The 19,431-nt window shown below is 35.9% G+C and overlaps 2 protein-coding genes across 2 annotated transcripts in view; both read left to right on the top strand.

Moving 5' to 3' along the window:
• jam3b (junctional adhesion molecule 3b) overlaps nucleotides 1-12,033 on the top strand; it is a 30,780-nt gene extending 18,747 nt beyond the window's left edge. The window contains exons 2-9 of the mRNA XM_079846973.1: nucleotides 5,408-5,476; nucleotides 5,583-5,696; nucleotides 6,879-7,031; nucleotides 7,446-7,648; nucleotides 9,093-9,192; nucleotides 9,274-9,403; nucleotides 9,620-9,674; nucleotides 9,793-12,033. Coding sequence (XP_079703099.1) covers nucleotides 5,408-5,476; nucleotides 5,583-5,696; nucleotides 6,879-7,031; nucleotides 7,446-7,648; nucleotides 9,093-9,192; nucleotides 9,274-9,403; nucleotides 9,620-9,674; nucleotides 9,793-9,828 — 860 coding nt within the window. The 3' untranslated portion in view covers nucleotides 9,829-12,033. The remainder of the gene's footprint in view (nucleotides 1-5,407; nucleotides 5,477-5,582; nucleotides 5,697-6,878; nucleotides 7,032-7,445; nucleotides 7,649-9,092; nucleotides 9,193-9,273; nucleotides 9,404-9,619; nucleotides 9,675-9,792) is intronic.
• Nucleotides 12,034-14,473: 2,440 nt separating this feature from the next.
• Nucleotides 14,474-19,139, top strand: LOC307144289 (E3 ubiquitin-protein ligase rififylin). The gene is made up of 6 exons (XM_079846549.1): nucleotides 14,474-14,641; nucleotides 15,520-15,695; nucleotides 15,768-16,190; nucleotides 16,782-16,992; nucleotides 17,796-17,819; nucleotides 17,925-19,139. The coding sequence occupies exons 3-6, from the start codon at nucleotides 15,891-15,893 to the stop codon at nucleotides 18,107-18,109; spliced, it is 720 nt and encodes a 239-aa protein (XP_079702675.1). The 5' UTR covers nucleotides 14,474-14,641; nucleotides 15,520-15,695; nucleotides 15,768-15,890; the 3' UTR covers nucleotides 18,110-19,139.
• The last annotated feature ends 292 nt before the right edge of the window (nucleotides 19,140-19,431 follow it).

The following is a 19,431-nucleotide window of genomic DNA, read 5'->3' on the forward strand; positions in this document are numbered from 1 at the left end:
ATCTCCCTGAGGTACCTTCCTCTCGGCTTTCTTTATTAGACATCTTCAATTGAGATTGGATGAAACGGATGAGTGTGAGGGCAGAACAAAAGGTCATTATTTTTCATTTCTCCAGCCACTTGGGACTTTTTAGACTGTAAGCGAATGAATATTCGACTTTAGACCTCTAAAAACGAGCATTTTCTCTTCGTAATCTTCTGTGCTTATGCAAAGGAGTCTTTGTTGAACCTATCTGACTTGTAACACTCATGCAAATAAACCTATGGCAGACCTAAATGTGTAAATATCTTTAAAGGAGATAAAACTGTAGACCGTTTAGAATAGATCATCCATTTGGGCAGCGTCAAGAGAGTAAGAGCCGTCCGCAGCTGTAAAACCACCACCATTACTGACTGAAAGCTTAAACCTCTACACTTTTGTTGATGCCGTCGTTTTCATGAGTTCTGAGAGGTCAGCTATAAGCTACTTTCCCTGTAGCAGGTGGGATGTCCTACGCGGAGATTATTTAGAGGGGGGTTTAACACAGCCATGCCAAGTACTGAGGCGACTGGCTTCACAAGAAGCCTTAAACTCAACAGAAATACACTTTTACATGGGATTTTCCCATGGGATTTTTTTTATGCACATTAGAGTATATTGAATACATCCAGTATGGGCATTAATATTTTTGGATTAATATCATTAATATAAGTGGCTGATGTTTCTTTGCTAGTGACTTATACATTTTTTATTTTATTTTGTATTTATTTATTTATTTGAGATAATAAATAACTGATCCATAACTGTGTTTATGAGCTGTATATTGAGGAAAAATTGTGAGCTAAATGCACCTTTTTAAAGCTGAAATATGTCAAATTGACTATTATGAATTAAATTAAATTAAAAATTAAATAAATAATTTTCTGGATGAAATTTAAAATAAAATGTCTAAAATGTGCAATTTTAGCTGGATATTATTATTATTATTATTATTATTTCAGTTCCCCTGATGTGGCAGTTGTGGCATGTTTTTGTGATAAATGAATTAATTTGCTTGATTACTAACTTAATTATCCTACTTTAATACCTTGATTTGAGCATCATTTGTTTCCTTTTATAAAAAAAAGCCAACCCATGCACTGCAACAGGCTCAGTGAAAAACTAAATCAAAAATCGCAGACGAAGCGAGAGAAATGTTAATGATTAATATAATTGTTAATTATAATAATAACTGTTTTCAAAACCGAGTTATTGCCTAATTAAAGTGCTCCACATCACTCACTATGAGGTTAGGATGCTCCCTTAGAAGGCAGCTGTCTATGTAGGCGGTAGATAGCCCACTAGATTTCACAAGAGAGCTTGTATTCCTCCCATCGGCATTAAACAAAAACAGATGCCAAAATGCCCATGAGACAAAATGTGAATTTAAAACACGTGGTCTCCTCTGTTATTTCTCAATGGTTTGCCCTCGTCAGTCCACACAAGTGTTCGTACAGGCTCGAAGGGTGTAGTGTACGAAATACACTCCTCAGCGAAGTCACACTGGGAATATTGCTGTACAGTTCTCCATGTGAGGAGGATTTCTGACCTCTTGCACATCATGAATTGTTCAGGGCTACAAACATGCAGATCGTTTTAAAGCTGCGGGGGCAGAGCCCGAGTGTGACTGTCTATGATGTGAAATCACTCTGAACTTCAGAATCTATTCCAGTTGGATACGATCAGCTTATAGGGAGCTATGGGACACATCCAATCCAATCCCAGTGAAGTAGACCCGGGATGTGAAATGAATGGCTCTGTGGGCATCTCTTTCTCAGCCAGTGAACAACCTCCCAGCCTCCTCCCCCCTAGCGAAATGAATCAATGCTGCAGTTTAAAAATAACAAGGAATATTATCCACTTCATGCATTGCTGAGTGAACCGAATGCGTTGAATGCTCTCTGACAGGCTGCGTCGGAGCAGAATGTGTTCGGGCTCTTCTGCACACTGGTCGCGGATCACGATGCAGGGTGTGGTGGGTTTTTAAACGTCGCACTGTGGAGGCTGTCCAAACAGCCCCATGATTCTGGCTGTATAACTCATTTCTCTGTGGTGTAATGTTTCTCCATAAGCCGTCATGCTGAGTTAGGTGTTGAAGACAGGATTAGAAAATGGCCTCCTCGAATAGGGCGACCTCACCGTCGTGCACTTTTCTGAGTTCAGTTCCAAGGTGGTCCATTCATGCAGTTTTAAATACAAGTTAAGCTCAGACAGCGTAATGCTGATTACCTCAATAATTTGGGCAAAAAAAGGGCAAATATCGAGTTTAAGGTGAGACACTTAAAGTGAATGGGACTGATTTAAGAGCAGTAATGTGAAGCTTATAATTTTATAAAAGTACTTACACTAGCATTCAAAAGTTTGGGGTCAGTAAGGTATTTTTTTCTTGAAGTGAAGTACTTTTATTCAGCAAGAATGCATTAAATTGATCAAAAGTGACAGTAAAGACATTTATAATGTTACAAAATCAATTTGAAACAAATACTGATCTTTTGAACTTTGTTCATCAGCATTATTGATAATGATTTCTGAAGGATCATGTGACACTAAAGACTGGAATAATTCAGCATTACCATCACAGGAATAAATTGCATACATTTTAAACTATATTAAAATAGAAAAGAGCTGTTTTAAATTGTAATAATATTTAACTGTTTTTACTGTATTTTTAATCAAATAAATGCAGTGTTGGTGAGCATAAGAGACTTCTCTTTCCGACCCTAAACCTAATGTATCTTAATTTTTTTCTGTTAAAACTTGTGCTGTAAAGCGGTTTCAAATCATCATTTTGCAGTCTTTCTAGGGTTTAAGGAGTTACATGGTCATGGTGGCAACGCTGAATATGAACATAACTTCAAACAGAAAAGAATAGTTAAAATTATGTGCATATCTTGTGGTTATCCTATTGAAACAATGACTATTTTGGTGTTTACTTGGTGCCCTATTCACTTCCTTTGTGCCTCACTGTAAATCAGCCCCTTTACAAAAATTGCCACAAATTCTGTTGAGTATTACAGCACACAGATGCTTTATGTAGATATGGAAATTTGGCTAAGTCAGTAAAGCTCTCTCTCTCTCTCTCTCTTTTTGTCTCTCTATTATATTATTCAGTTCTGTAATGCCCAGGATTTTACCCAGGCATTACACTAAGATTACTGAAGAGAACCAACAGTTATGCCTCTAAAGGAAGAAGTGGGAGATTAAAGCTCGGCTAGGATTGTCACATCTCATCCAGCTGTGCTCTCCTAACAGGAAGAGAGAGGTCAGGATATATAGGTCATAGAACACCTGCCTTGTTTGAGGGCTCAATTATCCCTCAAATGGCACTTCACCCGACGGGACAGACCCTACATCATCGGGTGAGGTGTACGGAGGCAAACATTACTGACACAAGCTACGCTTTTGGTAGTGCTGCTGAGCACCAGCCTCCTATTTGATGGCATGAGAGGACAGGATGTGGCAGGGAAAAGTAGACTAGAGACGGCATCACCGCTTCCTGGACGTCTAGTCACAGAGTGGACAATGGGCTTTGTGTCCTCCATCTGGCTGAACGTGATTGTAAAAGAGGATGTAAACCTGTGGATGTGTTTGTGTGGGGGTTTTTTTTGGGCACATCCTGCATCCTTTCCCATTATGTCATTGCATTGATCGGCACCTCTTCCTAAAATTTCTGCATTAAAAAGTATTATTTACACTAATGCGACTAAAAATGTGTGACCATTATTCAGATATCTAAGCAGGGAAGCTTTGTGTGCAGTTTCACCAGATCCTGCGGTGTTATTGTTAACTGAAACCAATAAAAATGTTCAGTAATTGAAATAAATCTGAAATCAAATCAAATATAAAATATTCATTAAAATATAAAATTTAAAAATATGAATAAATCTAAAATTGAATCTGATATAAAATAAATTGGAGCTAAATAGAAACATTTAAAAAGAAAATAAAGACAAAAGTACAATTAAAATGAAAACAAAATATAAAAATAAAACAATTTAAAATATGAATAATACTATTATAGTAAGTAATACTAAAATAGCACTGGATCCTACTAGGGTGTGCATGAGTGTTTTCTGCACAGTGTGAGTAGTGATGTCCTGATTTGTGCTCAAATGACTCTTATGAACTCATTCTTTTGAATGATTCAGTCAAAAAGATTCAACTTGCTCACTTGTAAATCATCCAAAGCCATTACTCAGTTGACAACTGATTCACTCACTGAGTCCGATTCTAAATAAACCGAGAATCGTTACAGAGATTTTAGATTTGTTAAAAATGACATAATTCTATTTACTCCCTGGTTGCTAACATGACAAAGAGTTGCAATGATGCACATGACAAAAATGCATATTCACAACAGTTAAGTTGTATAAATTAATAATGGCATTCGGGAACAAAAAAATGAAACAACACCAATATTTCTTACAGTAACAATTTTTGTTGTACTGTCCTTCTCATATGTGGTTTCTCTCTCAGATTTGCATCCATGTCTGTTGTATTACTAGCCTTGTTCTGTGTTGGATGGATGAATTCTCAAGAGCCTTGGCCCAAAAATACAATCATCAAAGATTCATAAAAATTATCCCTAGCAATTGATGGCCATTAAAATTTCAGTGCCCTGAATATATGCTCTTTCAGGAAAAAAAAAAAAAAATACACAATGTTTTAAAAATATTTGTATGGAAGATTATGACACAAAATTACCACAGACATACAGTGCTTGTTTTGGATGGTGTTCAATTCCTTATCCATGGTGAACCCAATGATTTTAACCGACCAGCTTTTCATAGGGAGTTAACCTGTAACCTTTTAAAGTGGCAGAGAAAGCGTCGAGGTTTATAGGTCGTGTTCTATGCAAATAGAGCAAGTGTTCTTCTTCCTCTGTGAACACACACCATTACTAGATTCATTTAAATACATTTTCTTGATGTTGGACAAAAACGAAGAGACACAAACTTCTAAAAATAGTACGGACTTCAAAGTTGACCTTTTTGATTTAACATGTTTATTAGTGACTACGTGAACTTCTTGAGCCCCTCTGGCCTTCACTTTAAAGCAGTCAGCTGTTATTCATAACACAGAATGGAGACTGCCAGTCAGCCTCCACAATTATCTGTGGTGGGACGCTTTTACATCAGTGATGTTTGTTGTGAGAGTGAAACTAAAAATGGCTGGTAACATATCCGTTCACAGCTCACAGGGATGCGAAGAATGTGTGCTGTCAGGGTGGAGGGGGATGACTGTTAATTGAGTTTCATGAATCTTTAAAAGAGTTTAGCTGTACCAATATCGCATGTAGTTTAGGTCGCAACGACACCCCTGAAATGTCAGTGGGCGAAGTTGTTAATTCAACATAAAACTGATGTTTGTCTCCATCTTCTCGTTGCAGGCTACATCAGCACCTTGGCGGTCATCCTCAAGACGGCGAATGGAAAACCGTGGGTCAATGAGTTTGAATGTAAGGCTGAGTAATTTACTCCCCAGCAGTCTTTAGCTGCGGATTCTAACATTAAACTCGGCACTTGAACTGCTCACAAGCTCTCTCGTTTTGTCTTCCCATGCAGCAGTCGAGCTGTCCTGCGTGATAGAGTCCATCACCACTTCTAATCCCAGAATAGAATGGAAGAAGATTAAGAATGGAGAGCCCAGTTATGTGTATTTTGAAAAGGAAATCGCAGGTAAACTATACGACACTCTTCTGAACACTGTGCCATACAACATATTGATGCATAATATTTTACAATGAGGTTAGCTAATGCAATAGTTGACATGAAATAACAGTAAACATATCATTCGCTAATTCTACAAACACTACTGTTATAAAATTTGGGGTTGGTAAGATATATTATATCATATTATTATTATTATTATTATTATTATTTATTTTTGAAATAAGTCTCTGATGCATTTATTTGATCAAATTAAAACAGGAAAACAGCAATATTGTGAAATATGATTACAATTTAAAATAATTGTTTTCTATTTTAATTTATTTTAAAATGTAATTTATTCCTGTGATTGGGAAATATTAATTTTTAGCATCATTACTCCAGTCTTTAGTGTCACATGATCCTTCAGAAATCATTCTAATATGCTGATTTGGTGGTCAAGATACATTTATTACTATTATCAATATTGAAAACAGTTGTGCTCCAAAATAGAAATCTTATTTAAGATGATAAATGTCTTTAATGTCAATGATCAATTTAATCTGTGCTTGCAGAATAAATGCATTACTTTCTTTTAAGTACTAGAAATGAAAGTACTAGAAATAAATATGAATGAACAATAAACAATTAGATATTTATGCATAAACATTCACCCAGATTAATGTTGTAAAAAATATAGTAACAATTTGGAAAATCATTTTATAATAAAATCAAATTTGTAAACAGTTAACAACTTACTTGAACAAACAATGAACAATACAGCATTTATTAATATAGGGACATTTTTACGTAACACTTTTTTTTTAACACTTCAAATGATATAAATTAAAATCTGGTAAAATATTCTAAACAAACACCAATTAACAATGAATAATTGAGTAGTTATTATTGATGTTATATTATTATTATTATTATAAATTAACATTAAGCTAGATTAACAAATACTGTAAAGGTATTGATCATTGTTAGTTCAAGTTAGCTATTGTACCAAATGTTACTGTAAATGTTATCAAATTAAAACTCATGAAACCTAATACGTCAACCAATGTCAATGAATTGAAACGCATTTCCTCACATTCCATCAGTGTTTAGTAAGCATTTGGGGTTGGAGTATAATTTACATCACATTGCATGTAGGGGAACGGCTTTCAGTCCACCATTTTAACCTTCTCTCGTTTTCATTTTCTCCAGGTGACCTGGAAAAGAGAGCGAAAATTCGAGAACCTGCGACCTTAGTCATTCTCAACGCAACGAGATCTGACACTGCTGATTACCGCTGTGAAGTCACCGCCCCCAGTGACCAAAAATCCTTCGATGAGATTTTGATATCACTCGTTGTAAGAGGTGAGCGGTTCCACTCAAATAATTCTACATCTATTGATTATTGTCTGAAAGCCCTCAGTACTGTGCCTTGTGCTGAAATGGGTTTTGGTTTTTTTAGAGGAATTTTGAATCTGTTGTAGACATTGTTAGTATTTCCCAACTGCTACGATGTAACGTGAGATGGAGCGGCGAGCCAAGGCACCCACCCTTGGCGCACATTTGAGGATGCTTGCTCAAACCCTACAGGGCGTGTCCAGGGCTATATGAGGAAACCTCTGAAACTGCATCTGAGTTTAATCAGGGATCTAAAAGGGGAAAGAGCAGCATGTTCAGTTAGCCAGGATGCTTTGCAGTCAGAGTCACTATGGTGCATGTGTGTGAGGATGCTATTGTCTGTGCAATTACGTTATGTTGATTCTCTTGTGTGCCATGCAGTGAAGCCCGTCGTGCCCAGATGCTCCGTACCCAAGTCCGTCCCAGTGGGCAAACCAGCAGAACTGCATTGTGTGGAGGATGAGGGCCACCCAAAGTCCCAGTACCAGTGGTTCCGTAACAAGGAGGAAATCCCAGAAGACCCCAAGACCAGCCCAAAGTTCTTAAACTCCACTTACACCCTGAACGGAGAGATGGGCACTCTGGTGAGTTCGGAAAAAGAGGCAATGGGGTAGGCGTAGGGATATTTTTGGGGACCCAGTTGATGTGCGATGGGCTCAGCCATGAGGGGAATCTGCTGCCCTCATTTGCACATTCCAGAGTGCCATTCTCCGCCATTTGTACTCGGTGCCCTCGACAACCTTCACACCACTTTTTTAAAGTTTGACCTGCACTGCAGAACAGCCTCTTCCCCCTAAGGAGGCAACGTCTGAAGGCCCGACCGGGTCTTTAAAGATCTGCCAGATCCTCGTTTGACACCTCCGTCTTACTTTTTATAACATCGCACCACAATCAGAAAGATGCTTCCAGGTTTCACACAGATTTTTTAGTTTTAGTCTAGTTTTTGTTTTTTGATGAGAGGGTCCTTACATTTTTTCATTTTTATTCAGTTTAATCAGTTTTTGGTACCTAATTTTAGGTGACGAAAATTTAATTTGAATTGATGCAAGAGTTGAAAATTAAACTAAATATTTAAACCATTTAGTATATTTTCTTCCTTAAAAAAACAAACATTTTTTGTTTGCAGTTTTTTTCAACAGCGCGTTTTAAATAAAAACGTGTAATTATTGCTATAATCCACATAAAAAAATTTAAAAAACTTGATTAACCCTTATTCACACTATATACTGCTCAAAAGTTTAGGGTTGGTAAGATTTATTAATGTTTTAAAAAAGTCTCGGTAACACTTTACAATAATGTTTCATTTGTTAACAATAGTTAATTGTATTAACTAACATGAACTAACCATGAGCAATACATTCGTTAATCTTTTTTAACGTTAGTTAATAAAAAATACAGCTGTTCATTGTTTGTTCATGTTAGTTCACAGTGCATTAACTAATGTTAACAAGATTTTAATAAAGTATTAGTAAATGTTGAAATTAACATTAACAAAGATTAATAAATGCTGTATAAGTGCCATTCATTATTAGTTCACGCTAACTAATGTAGTTAACTAATGAACCTTATTGTAAAGTGTTACTGAAGTCTCTTATCCTCACCAAGCCTACATTTATTTGATCAAAAATACTGTAAAACAGTAATATTGTGAAATGTTATTACAATTTAAAATACTGTAACTATTTTGTTTTTGAAATAATATCATTTAAATGTAATTCCTGTGATGGCAAAGCTGGATTTTCAGCATCATTACTCCAGTCTTCGGTGTCACATGACCCTTCAGAAATCATGATTTGGTGCTCATTTCTTCTTATTACCAATGTTGAAAACAGTTGTGCTGCTTAAATTTTATAAAAAAAATTCAGGATTCTTTGATTAATAGAAAGTTTACTTTTGATCAATTCAATGTGTTCTTGCAGAATAAAAGAAAAAAAAAATATCTTACTGACCTTAAACTTTTGAACAGCACTGTAGGTTATTATGCGAAATGATTTGTCAACTTAAATGACTGTAATTTCTGGTTTTCAGAAATTCAGTGCGGTCAGGAAGGAGGACGCGGGGGAGTACTACTGCAGAGCCAGGAATGAGGCTGGGTTCTCTGAATGTGGACCGCAGTTGATGGAAGTTTGTACGTATTTATATTGCCTGCTCCCATGTGACAGGATACCCCATCAAATCCATGATCTCATACTTTGCCTTTTTTTTCTAGATGATATCAACATTGCTGGAATTATCCTGGGCGTAGTGGTTGTAGTGACAGTCCTTCTGTGTATAACAGTGGGCATCTTCTGTGCCTATAAACGAGGCTACTTCACCAGCCAGAAGCAGACGGGAAACAAGTAAGCACACGACTTTGACAGCCACTTCCGACTGAGTCACACTTGGTCCCAGAGCAGTTTTGACTCACCGTTTCATAGCTTTTTCCCCAAAGAAGCTCCTGAATGTCCCCAGCATATCCTTATTTAGCTTTTTCAGATATATGAAATAAATGTAGTTTTAATAAATACTAATATCATATAGTGGTGACTGACTGCTTAATGTTTGTTTTTTTTTAGTTACAAAGCTCCAGCAAAAGGAGATGGAGTGGACTATGTCAGAACAGAAGATGAGGTAGGTGGAAATAAAGAGATTTTTTTATTTTTTTATTAAGGCTTCCATGAGCTTAAGAAATTCTGAGAAAATTCAGGGAATCAGTTAAACCTACTTTGCTCAATCTTCTCTCTTTCAGGGGGATTTCCGACACAAATCCTCATTTGTCATCTGAGCGGAGGAAGACGGGTGACGGAAGAGATTCAGAATTACATTTAAAGTTATTGGCACTATTATACCTCGCAGACACAAATCCCCAAACGTGGACACAGATGTCGGAGCTGCCATGGCACGTGCCTTGCTTTTCGGCACGTCTGCAACGACACAATTTGCATTTTGCCAAAGGTGACAAATAATCATGTCTGATCACTGTTTAAAGACACTAGATGTTTCTTGTTTCTTTAATTCAACTTTTACAGCCCCTTTTTACAGCTGACTACAATTTTGCCTGTTGTAACATTCTGGCAGAACCCGATATACAGCAAGAAAACGTTTCGTCATTTTTTTAAAAACATTTGTTTTGTACTAGCTAAATTTGTCAGACTATTTTTGATGGAATATATTTTAAACTGCCTATAGAAAAAAATGTTTTACTTTTTTTAATATTTGTAAAATACTAACATAGAAGCTAGTGTTTTTTTTTTTTTTTTTTGGACTAATTTGGGGGTGAGAGAAACCATTCCCACCCACTTCACATCCTTGGTTTTAGTCATTGGACATGCAAATAATGTACCAGACCAGTTGACGTTGTGGATGTTTGGTTTTGTTTCAAATCCTTTCAACGGCATATCCAGCGACACCGGCTTCAATCAAAGGTCTTACGTACTTACTAAAGTGCTGGGGTTTCATGTTAATTGTGAAAGGACGTTCCATGTTCATGTTTGTAGATAGTCTTAGACAGTGAGTATCTTTGGAAAAATACCAGCAAAAAAGCTGGAGAATATTTTGAAAGACCAGTGCTGTGTATTCTTGATTTTAAGTGTCCTTCTATGCTAGCTGTTTATTTTGTATATAGTGAATATACTGTCTAGGTTTTATTATTTTTTTATTATCCTTTCTTCTTCTTCTCTCTCTCTCTATGATTTTTCTTTTTCTTATTTGAGTGAGAAATGCTCTCAATGTTACTTTTTAACTTAACAGGGTTTGTATGTTGACTAACTGGTTGTATATAGATCCACTGTGAGCTACACTGTGCATAAGTTTTTGGTTTAATTAAACGTTGAATGAGGCAAATATGACACTCTTTCCATGAAAAAAACCCAAATTGGTCATGGTAGAGAGGGGATCTGCCTTATTAAATACATTATTAAAACAAAAAGCCTGGAACCATGTAAACTTTTCTTCCGTAGCAATGGCTATATTTGGACTATTCACACATAATTTTGATCTAAATTATGTTAAAGAGTACAATCAGCTGAAACTGAATGCTTTTGTTAATATTTTATGAGTAAAACCTTTATTTTTTATCCTGCCACATGCTCAGAAACTTCTGAAAAGAATCATAAATCATTCCTCTTAAGTGCCTTCATGTGTAGACAGTGACATTAATGCCGTTTTCAATCACTAAATGCTGTAGCGGTTAATTGGAATATGCAGAACAATTTTTCTAATTCACTTCTAATTCATCACTCTTAAATCAGGTCAATATTTAGAAAAGATCAGGTGTTTGAGAGGAATGATAATGTTCTGCGCTCACCCACTGTTTTGGTCACATATCTGATATTATACATTTTTTGTAAATAGACCTGTTGTTGTGAATTGATTTTGAGGAATTCGTTTTTTTTTTTTTTTTTTTTTTTGACGTAGCTATTCTATTATGTATTAGTGCCTAAATGTAGATTGAAATAATGTTTCAGGAGGACAGAGCACTAGTGTTATTTCAGCAGATGGAATCAGAGTTTTATAGTTTCACTAGACTCATACGATATATAATTGATTTTATATAGAAGGTTAGAAAGCGAGGTACATTTCGAGTCACAACCCAATTCAGTCCCATATCCCTACATGTGGAGTACTGTGAGGGGAACAGAAAATAAGGTATTTTGTGGGTTTGGGAAAAAAGCAGGGCGAGCTGTACCAAATACTGACTGCCAAAAGAGCATTTTCTACAATTCCAGTATTATTCTGCTCTCAGATCTTTCTTTTCTTTTTATTTTGTTTGTAACTCTTGAGAAATATTTTTTGGAGGCTGAGTTCAGATGTTTTTTTTTTTTTTTATAGTTTCCGTTTGTGGTTGTTTTGGAGACAGCTGGAATTTTAAATGAAACATATTTCATTCACTGAATTCATGTAATGTCCCATTGGTTTGGGACCGGTACAAATCCTGTGTGAATTCTTGAACAGTATGTTTGTGATTAATAAAACTCACTTCATAAATTCAGTATGTTGTCTTCATTTTAAAATGAATTAAACGTTTTCTAAAATAGATTTGACATTATATATATATATATATATGAAGAGTTCAGATGCAAAAGCCTCTAAGTGCCATCTGAAATTTTCTTCTAGAATGATCATTTTTATCAAGCTCGTATATTTAAGTTCAGTAATTTCACTTAAATGACAATGCAAATTACCTATTAATTGTCATTTAAGTGAAATTACTAAACTTAAATATACGAGCTTGATAAAAATGATCATTCTAGAAGAAAATTTCAGATGGCACTTAGAGGCTTTTGCATCTGAACTCTTCATATATATATATATATATATATATATATATATATATATAAACAAAAAAGGATCATTTGAAGGATTTACACATAAAAAATAAACAATGCTTTGCAAAATCATGTACACTCACATGAGATGAAGGCTCCAGATATCAGCAGGCTAATAATTTTTACCAAACCAAATTATTATTTTTATTTTTTAAATGGAAGGGTCTATGACCTCATGGGAGCTGCCATATGCAGCCGAGATCACATGACCATGAATATGTCTCACATTATCTACATAATTCCCCTGTTTTTCGTCTTATCTTAACTTGGTGAATAAATTAATCTCGTCAATATAAGCAGGCGACTGCTATAATCATACTGAGAGCATCTTTAATTAATTTAAGATACCGATGCTGGTATTCTTATTGTCGATATTAGTCATGATGATAGTTTGGTTTCAGATCAAAAGGGCAAATAAATAGTTTTCGTTTAGAATATTTAAGGTTGTTGCTAAAACTGGCCGCTCTTACTCCCCTTAAGCACACAGTATGTGTCGGACACAATCCACTTGTTACACCCAACAGTCACCTCAGATAGGATTTGGAGGTAACCTGATTAACGAGCTAGTCTGAACCAGCAGCTCTGCCGAAGAGCCATGATGACTGAGGGCTTCACCTCTGATCCACTGACCTCTCTGGATTAGTCTAGTGGTTGTTTGGTCAGTAAACAGCTCTGGGTCTCTGGACCTACAGTACAGGGATGTGCTACTCAAAGTTTGGGTAAACAGCGCACTCTTCTGGTGCAGAAAGAAAAAAAGAAGAGAAAAAAAAATGCAAAAAGGGGCATTTTATTTCCCAGTAGTTTTGCTGTATGACAGTGCACACTACAGTATATGATCTATAGCTGCTTCAGATTATTCAAAAATCCTTTGATCCATGGAGCATTATGAAGTTAAGTGTTTGTAAAAGTAGGTTGCATTGGCCCTGATGAGATTTGCTGATTAGTGTTCTCTATATGATTTATTACTCATATAATATTATAGTAAAATATAGGCTACTATTACTATATATGCCATGCCATTGCATCTATCTATCTATCTATCTATCTATCTATCTATCTATCTATCTATCTATCTATCTATCTATCTATCTATCTATCTATCTATCTATCAAATATCTATCTATCTATCAAATATCTATCTATCTTTCTATCTATCTATCTATCTATCTATCTATCTATCAAATATCTATCTATCTATCAAATATCTATCTATCTATCAAATATCTATCTATCTATCTATCTATCTATCTATCTATCAAATATCTATCTATCTATCTATCTATCTATCTATCTATCTATCTATCTATCTATCTATCTATCTATCTAGAGACAGCATTTTTGGACATCATAAGCGTCCATTCCAGTAAAGTTGTCTTGGTAGGAGCTTTCTAGATAGATAGATAGATAGATAGATAGATAGATAGATAGATAGATAGATAGATAGATAGATAGATAGATAGATAGATAGATAGATAGATAGATAGATAGATAGATAGATAGATAGATAGATAACATAATATGTTATACATAATATATAATGTAGCCTACATAATATAATGTTACTGATGGGATGAGATTTGTTGATATATTTAGTGTTCTCTATATTATTTATTATTACTCATATAATATAATATAATATAATATAATATAATATAATATAATATAATATAATATAATATAATATAATATAATATAATATCCATGTCATTGTCTGTTTTTATTATATTTTATCTTATTTTATTTCTTTCATAAATATACATTATGTCTAACATTGTAGTATCAGATCAGCCCAGTTGATGGCAGTATAGATCAATAAACTACCGGTACATAAGCGAGAGAAAAAAACAACTGTGTTGCCAGATCTCGCTAGTAAAATAAACATCCTGGTCTGACAAATACACAGATAGAAGGTTTACATTTATTTACTTTATTTTTATTTTTCAATGTATGCTGCTTGGATTTACTGTGGTGTTTTTAACAATGATAATGCTGTTTGTTATTTGAGGAGCTTTCTTTAAAAGTTCATTAAAAAAAAATCTAAATGACCGGACATGGCAACACTGGAGTACCCCTCAGACGGGCTCCGGCGTTTCTCGCGTGATTACACGTTCTGACGTCATACTTCTTTGCGTTAGTCGAGAGAACTGCAGAGCGATTTCACCTATATTTCTCTACAGAGCGTATTCATTCATATCGTATTTTATCGTTTATGCGTTCCCGATTAAACACATATATTATGGCTGTTATAGGACTTTGCAACGGATATTTTGGGTAAGAATTCAAATGCATCCAGTTACCTTAATTATATTCTGCAAGATACTGTCTATGGCTGTATCTCAAACCCCAGTGAGCTGCCTACCTAGACAGCTTTTTTGGACATCATAAGCGCCCATTCCAGTAAAGTTGTCTTGGTAGGCAGCTCCTTAGGTTCTTGCATACCTGCAAATGTCTTACTGCATTATTACAATAATGTTTAATAGAGAAATCGCAGTATTGTTGCACTTTACTATGACTTATTCCTTGGATAACGAGCAGGGCCAAAGTGAACTGTCCTTTTTACTTTCTTTCTTTTTTATCATACTTGATTTTGGTAAATGACCTTAATAAGCCATTGTGACAAATTGTTTTCATTAATTTAAATCTGAAATATAAGTGTTAGATGGAGAAATTAAAATAAAAAAATATTAATAAAACATTTAATAGTATAGAATTAATACTGGTTGATAACCCTATTAAAAATGCTTAGCTATGTACAAGAGTGCATCACTAGACTATAAGAACAGGTTAGAATGACCATAATATGGAGAAGAAATGTTTACTTGGTTCTTGGATGCTGAAAATGTTTAGATACTATTACTGTAATGTATATTTGTCCAGTTTAATCTGCAGTTATTTTATTAGTAAGGCTGGCTAATCAATATTTACGTGTTTTTTGTTTAGTTTTTTTAATAAAACTTAAGTTTCTATTTTGTTTTCTATTTTTCTGTTTGATAGTTTATATGTTGGGTTGAGTTTGATAGGGTCACTTCCCCTAGTCCTTCATCATATAGCCAAAATTTCTATTGGTAAATATTAATAGCAAATACAAACATTTTGACTGATAAGTATATGTCTATATTTTCTATGTAATACCTGTGTTGTTTGTGCAGTATGGGTTGTGCAGACCTTATGTTATAGCTTGCTCTGTGTGGACATCACCGCCACCGTGGAAGAAAACGGCAGCTCATGGCACCAGGCCTACACAAACTCGGGCACCAGCCCCCTTCCAGCACCACCCGAACACGTGTGCAAGGCCTGCGGAGGCCAGTTTGACGCCGCAAGAACGGTAAATCAGGTTAAGTCGACTCAAATCCCTCAAATTCTGTTTAGATATAACAATGTTTTCTGCATTTCTTAGCATGTCTGCGTGGACTGCAAGAACAACTTTTGCAGCCGCTGCTCGGTGCAGCTGGATCTCCGGCCGCGGCTGTGCCACACCTGTCAGCGGCTCCACTGCACCTTCTTTGAGCGGGCAGAGCTGATGAGGCTGAAGGTGAAGGACCTCCGTGACTATCTCCACCTGCACCAAACCCCCACGCAGATGTGCCGAGAGAAGGAGGAGCTGGTGGAGCTGGTGCTGGCTCAACAGACTCCCAGAGGCAGCGGCAGCGCCCAATCCCGCTCACAGCCGCCTGCGCCTCCTCTGCCTTCCCGTCCACTTGCAGAATCTGAACCCCTCACGGAGGAGGAGGAGGAGGAGGAGGAGGAAGAGGATGAAGAGGAGGAGGAGGAAGGAGATGGAGAAGAGGCTGAGGAAGATGAGGAAGAGGATGAGGAAGAGGTATGTGAACAACTATTTCCGTTATGGCATCACTGTATTTCTCAATGTATTATGTACTCGTCGCGATGCAATCATTGGGATTGACAACCGCATTTACTTCAAACGGCCACTTGGACTCTATAAAAGTGATATAAAACTGTCTTTTCACTTTCATGACGCGAGTTCATCCGTCAAATCTTCATTAACCAACAGTAGCTTATATCTGGGTGGAGAGCGGAGCATTTGAGTCGTGTGAAAAACACAAAATTGATGGGAGCAATACAGCGACTGGATCTAAAACCTTCAGATAACACAGCTCATATCTCTGTCACTGTAAGTTACCAAAATTACAACCCGCAACACACAGTAGATACGTGTTTGTGCAGTGTATGATGTGATAAACAGTAGTTGTCCAGTCCGGTTCCGTTCACACAGCACTTGTTTTCTCCAAAAAAGCGGTTGTGAGTCCTGAAAATTTACAGGTGCGAGTTCATAGATTGAATGTGGTTGTCACTCCCACAAATAACTGAACTGTGTGTGAACAGAACTGTTTTAAGGACTCAAATGCAGGACTGACAACTGTATTCTGTTGCTGTGTGAACGTGTTCTTAGTCCACAGACAGCGAGGAGACGCTGGTGCACAGCAGAAGAGCCTCTCTGTCTGACCTGAGCAGGGTGGAGGACATCGAAGGCCTCAGCGTGCGGCAGCTGAAAGAGATTCTGGCACGCAACTTTGTGAACTATCAGGGCTGCTGTGAGAAATGGGAACTAATGGAGAAGGTCACCCTCCTCTTTAATGATCAGAAAGACCTTCATAACCTGGGTATGCTTTTTCTGCATGAACGCCCTGAAACTGGCAACCAAAAGATTGCAGTTTTGATTATTAAAAGTTTTGTTTTAATTAATGTATAATGGTATTCGAAAATGCATTCAAATGTTTTACAAAAATATTATTGGTTATTGTTTAGCTTTTTTTTTTTTTTTTTTACAGTATATCATAAATATTCTGCTATGAAATAACAAATTAATTGATAACTAAGATTGGAATAAATGTATAATAAATGCAACTAAAAAAAACATCAGTTTACACTACCATTCAGAAGTTTGGGGTCAGTAAGATTTTACTTTTATTCAGCATTAAATTGATCAAAAGTGACATTTATTATAATGTTTACAAAAGATTTCTATTTCAAATAAATGCTGTTCTTTTGAACTCTATATTCATTTAAGAATCCTGAAAATAATTTCCACAAAAATACAAAGCAGCACAACTGTTTTCAACATTGATAATAATAAGAAATGTTTATTGAGCATCAAATCAGCGTATTAGAATTATTTCAGAAGGGTCATGTGACACTGAAGACTGGAGTAATGATGCTGAAAATTCAGCTTTGCCATCAAAGGAATAAATTACATCTTACATTTAAAATTAAAAAGAGTCATTTTAAATTGTAATTGGTGATTTTACTGTATTTTTGATCAAATAAATGCAGCCTTTGTGAGAATGAGACTTCTTTTAAAAAAAAAAAATCTTACCAACCACAATCTTTTGAACGATAGTGTAACTTAAACCATTGTTGGTCATCAAACTTTACTGAAACTGACATCCTTTTTTTTTACTTTCAGTGTCAAATACAAAAACAGAAGCAGGTATGTGTTATGGATACCATGGCAATGCTAAATCAAAAATACAATTCCTGAATCTATGTGCGATAATACTATTTTTACACGTTGAATCTCTCGCCGTTCTTCCAGCTGATCCTGCTGAGCCCAGCGGCCAGGAGGAGAACATGTGTAAGATCTGCATGGATTCCCCCATTGACTGCGTGCTGCTGGAGTGCGGCCACATGGTCACGTGCAGCAAATGCGGGAAACGTATGAACGAGTGTCCCATCTGCCGACAGTACGTGGTTCGAGCCGTGCACGTCTTCAGATCGTGAAATTCGGGCGCAAAGAGACAGACTGCCCACTACAGGTTGTTGCTTTTTCACACATTGAGCAACATTTTGTCTCTGTTTTCTTTGATTATGTTCCATTTTGCTGCTTTGTTTACAAGTTTACATGATTAAATGCACTTATTTGTGTGTTTTTTTCATTGCAACAGTGCTATATTGTGGCTTTGGAGTTGTGTTTAATACATTTGTTGACTTCTGCACTTTTTATTTTTAATTATTAGTCTTTTTTCTTTATATCCATCCTACAACAGTATGTAAATAATAAGCAAGCAAAATTTAAAGGAAAAATTTGATGAATGTTCATTAGAGGTTAAGACAACACTTATAACTTCACTTAAGAGCCTCAAGAAGTGTGTCCGCTATCTGTATAAACAACACCGTATTTAAATGTGTGGAAAAGGCTTGGAAATTTCCGGGATGTGAAAACAGGGTAAGATGGTTGACTTTAAATTTAATTCGGAGCACTTATTCTCATGTTGTTTAAGTCTGTACAGTAGTTCACCATTGCAGTTAAATCACCACTAGAATGTGACCTCTTCAGGGGTCATTCCGCTCTTTGTTAAATTTACACACGGTACCAGTACTGGTACTCGTTTCTAGTGAATAGGTGCTATTTTCCAGGCTCTGTGCACTTCTAGATCACAGACCATCCCGTTGTCTCATTCTTTGGCCTTGACTTCATATCTTGGGCAGATTTCGTCCAAACTGCCAAGAGACATTTTCTGTCTTAAAATTTGCTTCAGTACATTCTTCTTTTTTATGGTGGCTAGTTCTCCACCATTTTTAGTAGTGCTAACAAGTCAGTGTTGGTCACAAGGTGCTCATTACTGTCTAAATTCTTTGTTGTATGATAAAGTGTTAACCTAATAAAGAGCGAAAAACATCAATTATAACTGTTCGTTTGTTCCAAAAATCTTTAAATCCATCATTTTTAAACTTGAATACTCACATTTATGGAGGAACAATGTTTTGATTACTCGTATGAAGTATGATTAAAATTGCAAGTTTATGAATGTATCATAATTGTGGTTATATAGGAATGTTTTTGTTTGAAATCTTTCTTGCCCATTGGCTGAGGAAACTGAGGCATATCACTGATCCCATGCTTTTCTGAGCTGAATGTAGATGACATGGAGATCCTTCTAAAGTATCTATCCCATCTCTTAAACACATATGAGGCATCTGGCTAAAAAAGGCAATCTTTTAGATTTTTTCACTTATTATATAAAACTTTTGACAGGATATGCAACCTGTACAAATTCTATATTTTAATAGCTTTGGGTTTAAAATTAATCGCATCTAACATA

The sequence above is a fragment of the Squalius cephalus genome (genome assembly GCF_949319135.1).
Source record: "Squalius cephalus genome assembly, chromosome: 17".
NCBI lineage: Eukaryota > Metazoa > Chordata > Actinopteri > Cypriniformes > Leuciscidae > Squalius > Squalius cephalus.